This window comes from Papaver somniferum, chromosome 1 (genome assembly GCF_003573695.1).
Source record: "Papaver somniferum cultivar HN1 chromosome 1, ASM357369v1, whole genome shotgun sequence".
Lineage (NCBI taxonomy): Eukaryota > Viridiplantae > Streptophyta > Magnoliopsida > Ranunculales > Papaveraceae > Papaver > Papaver somniferum.
The window spans coordinates 166,683,091-166,689,709 of record NC_039358.1 but is presented as its reverse complement, the minus strand read 5'-3'; the positions used below and the strand labels follow the sequence as shown (position 1 = coordinate 166,689,709).

Genomic DNA, 6,619 nt, shown 5'->3' with positions numbered 1-6,619 from the left:
TTTTTAATAATTGGATTGTCTTGTGTGGTGGGGAGTCATATTTGTGCGACGCCTAGAAAAACGACACTATAGAAGTTTCTTTTGCTGTGAGTCTGTGAGTTTTGATACATGCATGTTCAAATCTTTTTACAAGTTCTACGAAAGTTGTTTCTATACAGATACATTTACAAGTATAGTATGCATGATAATAATAAGGGAATAAGCCTCTGCATTGAACACCAAATTAAACTGAAAAGAGGATTACAGTCGGTATATAATTTGTTGATAACACTGGTGTTCGGTCTTGATATGTCTCCAATAATAAAGAAACTCAGGTGAGTAATTCGGTGTGTAAATCATTAAGAATTCGCGGCATTTTTGTAGTATCATTTAGGGGTGTACAAAATGCCCGGAAGCCTGCTACCTGCCATATACCGTCTGGGTCCGAAGGAGCCCATGGGCGCCCGATAGCCTGTCATGGGCTAGCCCGGCCTGCCCGATAATTTTAAGTGGGCGGACTCGGGTTTTTGTTCAAAAATTAGAGCCCAGCCTGTTCACCTGTCTGGTAGCCTGTTTAGTTACCCGGCATGTCTGCTTACCCGATAGCCTGTTTAAGTACCCGGCGTGCGGAATAACCCTTTAAATATTATATGCTTAAAAATAAAATTATAATATACGTATATTATTTTTTCATTATTCTTTCCCTTTTTCTCATAATTTTTCATTCTTTCTTCATTTCTTGTTATCTCCTCCGAACTCTAGGTTAGAGAGATCAAAATTTTCTGCCAAAATTAGTCTCCTTTTGGTCTTAATCAGAGATTTTACTTTCCTTTCTATCATATTCTCTCGTCATCTCCTTTTTTTTATCTCGTTATTTCCTTTCTCTCGTATTCTCTAGAGAGATTTCAGCCAAATATTGTGTCTCCTGTTGGTACAAATTCAGAATGGAATCAATGGATTATTATACGATTTGCAAAATTGAAATCCTTTTTAATCATAATGCAACCGCCTTCTTTATTTATAGGGTTGAATCCATTCAGTATCTACTGTTAATTTATTTTGGAGAAGAAGGGGCTGATAAAACTGTAAGTTTTTCGTTCTAATCTACTGCAATTGATAATGATATTTAATACATTCGATTATGTTCTATGCTTTTATTTTGGATGGTGTTGAAAGCATGATACTATAGGTATTGGTTGATTTGGAAAAAAAAATTATTGTCATGATAGATTTAAATTTACAATTAAAAGTCAGTTTTATAGCTAAGATTTGTTAGTTGTCTGGTTCTTTATCAATGTAATCAAAAATTTAGTTTTAATTGATGTTTTTTGATAGTTTTGTGACACTTACTGAACATAAGTTTACTAAATTTTTTTTGCTTGACCAGGTTTGTGATTTTTCTCTAATTTGAAGCATGGATGTTTCTGATTTGGTTGAAACAACACCCACTTCAAATGTTACAGACTCACAATTACCATCCCCTGCTACCGGTGGAACTAAAAAAAGAAAACTAACGTCTATAGTATGGAAAGGTTTTGAACAAATTGAAGAAGTGGATCCAGATGATCCACAAAAGATAAAGAGGTTGAAGCTTGCACAGTGCAAGATATGTGACCGAAAGTTTTCGGGGGATCCGAAAGCAGGCACTTCTCATCTCAAAAGGCACATGGACAGCTGTTTGAAAAAGAACCAATCTGCTGATGAAACACAGACATTAATAGCTCCAATTGGGTCAGGTACTTTTACTGCATTTCGATTCTGTCAAGCAAGAGCTAGAAAGAACATTATAAAGTTGATTATTTTGAGGGAGTTGCCATTTCAGTTCGTAGAAGATCCATTTTTCCAATGGTTTATAAACGATAGTTTTCACCCTCGATTTGTGAAATTTTCTCGAGCCACTGTTAGGCGTGATAGTTTAAATTTTTTTGAAATGGAAAAACAAGTTTTAAAGAGAACTTTATTAGAGGCACCTGGAAAAATATATTTGACATCAGATTTGTGGTTGTCGTGTCAGAAGCTAAGTTACATGTCTATCACTGCTCACTTTTTAGACAAAAATTGGGTCTTGCATAAAAGGATAATTTTTTTTACTTTAGTTGACAAGTCCCACACTGGAGAACATATTTCTGAGTTACTTATTCAGAAACTTTCCAATGATTGGGGGATTTCTATGAAGATTTTCTCATTATCCTTGGATAACGCTAGTGCAAATACTGTTTCAGTTCAACGGATAAAAGTGATGCTGCCTGACTTGCCATCTAAAGGAGATCTATTTCACGTAAGATGTTGTTGTCATATCTTGCATTTATTCATAGATGATAGCAGGAAGAAAGTTAAGGATTTTCAAGAAATGATTTCTCATGTTAAATCTAGTGTAGAATTCATTTTTGCTTCATCTGTAAGATATGACCAGTTTCGAGCATTGTGCACATCAATGGGTTTGAAACCAAAAAAGCTTCAGCTAGATGTCAAGCACAGGTGGAACACTACTTATTTCATGCTAAAAGATGCACTTCCTTATCGTTCTGTAATTTCAAGCTTTCTTGCTGATAGGACATGTTCTGATTTAACTGATTATGATTGGGATATTGCTGAATTATTATGCAAGTTCTTGAAGCCTTTCTATGATGCAACCAAACATTTTTCTGGTGTCGATTATGTGACAAGTAACTCTGTTCTTAATTACTTATTTAGAATTGGGAGGGTCTTACAGAAACACAGGCATATGAATCATCTCAAGGACATTATTGTTGTTATGGAAAAGAAGTTTGTCAAATATTGGGGTGAGACTCCTATTTTATTCGGCATTGGATGTATTCTTGATCCCCGTCTTAATCTCATAGGATTGGAAACTACATTAGCTGATATTCAGAGTTGTTTTAGTACTTCTGCACATGTCATTCGTTGTCATGCAGAGCAAAAATCTTTGATAGTAGCTAAACTTAAAAGTTTATTTGAAGAGTATGCTATTATGTTAAATGAGCAAATGCAGAATGGTTCTAGTATTAACTCAATTTCTAATGGTAATCAACCACCTTTACAGAGTGTTCTGCAGAAGCAAGAAGAGACAATCTCCGACGACGAAGATGACTCCTTTTGGCAATCCCGAAGTCAGAATAGGAGGGATCCCCTTTCTTCAGCATCAGAAGAACTGACGAGATACTTCGCATATCCAGAACCAGCAACTTTTGAAGATATGAAGAATTTTGACATATTGGGTTGGTGGAAAGCTAATGAAAAACGATATCCAGTTCTTTCTTGCATTGCACGAGATGTACTAGCAGTCCCTGTCTCCACAGTTGCTTCTGAATCTGCGTTTTCTCTTGGAAAGCGTGTATTGAGTGATTATCGCAGTAGCTTAACACCGCAAATGTTGGAATGTTGTGTGTTTCTAAAAGATTGGTGGAAAGCTGAACTGAAAAATCGTATGATGACACTAGATCCACTAAACGACGATATTACTCCAGTTGATGATGAGAATGATGTCTCTGAATCATCATGTGTCTCTTTAAGGTAAAATTAATGCAATTTTTTCATTTTATTTTCATGTCTATGTCTGTCTGTTCTATTTTCTTATAAACTCTTTAGATACAAGCAGGCTATAACTTGATGTGCACTGAATTTACTTCTTATCATCTCTTTAGATACAAGTAGGCTATAACTTGATGTGCACTGAATTTACAATTTGTTCATCGATATTATTGTTTGTGTTAATTTATATTACTTGAATTGTTGATTAAATTTTTACTTTTCTTGATTTATGTAGGTAGACGGTAGAGAATCTGAAGTCATGTGGTGTAAGTATTGATTCTGATGAAGAGCTAGACAAAGAGGAATAAAGTTTTTATTCATTTCATTGTTTTTATTAGTAAGATGAAATAAAGTTTTGGAGTAGTAGTGTTATGAATTTGTTTGATAGTTGCCTAGTAGTGGTGTTATGAATTTTTTGTTGAAGTTTGATTTGAACAATCTACAATTTTATGCAATTTATCTTCTCATTTACTGTTGTTACTTGTCAAGGCCTGATACCCGCCCGGCCTGGTCTGGCCTGGACCGTTTTGTTTGACAGGCTTGGACAGGCCATGGGTAGTAAATTTCTGATGCTGCCCGGCCCGGCCTGTCCTGTAAAACTTAATGGGTAGTTAGGTTGCTAAGCCTGTCCAGCCCGGCCTGTGATATATTCGGACTAGGGCGGCCTGCCCGGCCCGATGTACACCCCTAGTATCATTACAGAGTTTATAGAAGACATTGTCAAATTAATAGGTTACAAGTACAACGCATACGGCAGAATTGGACATACACGAGCATGCTCCAGTAATCATAACAATACCCATGGTTCTGGAAATCAAAAGGAGCCTCTAGACTCTATCTACCTGAGTTGAAGTCCATCTTATTTGCGCTTAAAATAAATGACGATTTATAAAACGGATACCATGCTGACAACCATATAAAACAAAATAAATCTGACCACCGAATGAATGTCTGGACTGATACCTTTTTGCTAGGTTTAGAATCATGTATCCCCTTTACACATTCCGAAACAAATAGCCCATCTTATACGAGGTTTAATTTCTACTGTTCAATCTCAATATTAGCATTGCTATCTTTGCCGAGTTCAGAAACCCTTCGTGTTCACTCAATGTACAATTGACCGGATACCTAGTTATTTAGTAAACCTAATAGACCAATTGAAACCGACTTTGCTACAGCTGGGATAACAGGGGTTGGTCCAATTTTAGAATAAGACGTGGCACGGTCTGAATAGTGAAAAGAAAATGACTAGCAATCGATTGGTAGCAGGGTGAAGAGGACAACAATCAAAGGTCTGAATTCCTTGTCCCCAATTTGGCACATGTCATTTGCCCCAGCTTTAGCGTTTTCGAAATGAAACCAAGAGGAGTGTTACTAACTTACTACTATGAATTGCACAAAATTCAATCTCTGCCTTATTGTCAACCATTAAGACAGACTACTAGGGAATCCTATGATTACTACTGTATACTCCTCCAGATGATACTTACTAGGGATACTTATTTTTTGCAAAATTTGTCCTAGCTAGGCTTTTGGTATTGATGACCAATTATGATTGGAATTACTTATCACGTGATGCATGTTATTAGATATGCGGGATATATGGACAAGTCAGACTGTAAGAGCATAGGTAAATACAGAAACTCAGAAATCTAGAATCAAAACCAGTGATACATTTAAGGAGAAAGAGTGGATTTTTATAATCTTGATCAATACTTATTTTTTAAAGGCTATTAATGGGACGGCACACTCATTTAAAGGGATTTCACTTGGATTTTTAGCGTCAGAAAAAATGGTTATGAGATATCTAATACCAAAGTAAAATATCTAGATTATCCTTGAACTAACATGAAACTTAAAAACCTAATATTTTTTATTTTAATTCAAGAAAAAAACTGCTCCTCTTCATATTTCTTCTCTTCCTCTCCTCGTAACTTCAATTGTAATTATATTCAACTTCAGTTACGTTTCTGCTGGTGTTACGTCTAGGTTCAGGTTTAATTTCTAAACGTAAAATTTGATTATGAAGAACTTACGTCTGGGTTCGGGTTGTATTCAACCGTAAAATAGGATTTGCATGTAGTTTTACGTCTAGGTTTTGTTTTAATCAAACCGTAAAATATAGTCTTACGTCTAGGTTTAGTTTATTCAAACCGTAAAATGTAGTATTACGTCTAGGTTAGTTTTAGTCTTACGTCTAGGTTAGTAGGTTAATTTTAATTTACGTCTAGGTTAGTAAGTTAGTTTTAGACGTAAGTCTTAATCAAACCATAAATTAATTAGATTATAATTAAACTAAATTAAAATTAGCGAAACAAAGGATATTTGGTCATTACAAAATTATTTGAGATAAGGGGTTTTTGATATTATTTATGGGTGATCCGTTTTGTCCTATTAGATGACGCTCCTCTAATAAAGTGTGACGCCCCAATAATAACCTTCTTTCTATTTTTTACATTTCAATAATCATTAACAGGGAACTGACTGTCTCTGTTGCTTATCGGCATTGGTGACTAAAATTAATTAGCAACTGTTTTAAGTGAAGTGGAAACCCGATAAGAATCCTGAAGTACTAATCACTATATTAAAAACTATATAAGGTACGCACTCGATCACTCAATGGTGCGTCGGTGGATCTAGATCGATACTTTGATTGATGTCGGTTACATGGAATTCAAACACAATGCATGCTGCATGGATGTGACGCTGTTTGCGGAGACTAGAGAGAGCATGAAACCGGGTGATTTTTCTTTCCGGAAAATATGGTTGAAGGATAATGTTGGTGTACAGTTACTTAGTCAACAAATCTTCGAGATATATGTGAAGTGATTGAATCTCCGTTACTGCTTTAACTCTCCATAAATTGTAGATGAAAATTGAGGGATCCGGTGCAATTTAGATGAAATTCTTATTATGAATTTACGTAAGCAGGTGAGAAGTCTGTGTCGGAATTGCACAAAGATTATACATTATGGTCCAGGTTCTGGAACGATGTACAGTGACAGTTCGTATCGACAAATATGACTTTTGAACTTACAGGCATAAGTGGTGTTCATTAACACTCAAGACTTAAACCTTGATTCACAGTATTCCGCGAACTCAGGCTCTT

General features: G+C 35.6%; 1 protein-coding gene across 2 annotated transcripts; it reads left to right on the top strand.

Moving 5' to 3' along the window:
• Positions 1-710: 710 nt before the first annotated feature.
• LOC113333873 (zinc finger BED domain-containing protein RICESLEEPER 2-like) lies at positions 711-3,896 on the top strand. 2 transcript variants are annotated; one of them, XM_026580247.1, is made up of 5 exons: positions 711-1,064; positions 1,367-1,715; positions 2,202-2,257; positions 3,023-3,492; positions 3,746-3,896. In XM_026580247.1, exons 2-5 carry the CDS (start codon positions 1,394-1,396, stop codon positions 3,747-3,749), a joined length of 852 nt encoding a protein of 283 aa, XP_026436032.1. In that variant the 5' UTR covers positions 711-1,064; positions 1,367-1,393; the 3' UTR covers positions 3,750-3,896. The 2 variants fall into 2 exon arrangements, with proteins under 2 accessions (XP_026436032.1, XP_026436028.1); XM_026580243.1 differs by having other exon boundaries at positions 1,367-2,257.
• The last annotated feature ends 2,723 nt before the right edge of the window (positions 3,897-6,619 follow it).

Coding starts and splice junctions, on each gene's coding strand:
- LOC113333873 (XM_026580243.1), top strand. CDS start 1,394: ATGGATGTTTCTGATTTGGTTGAAACAACACCCACTTCAAATGTTACA. Junction 2,258..3,022: donor CTAAAGGAGATCTATTTCAC/GTAAGATGTTGT, acceptor CCACCTTTACAG/AGTGTTCTGCAGAAGCAAGA.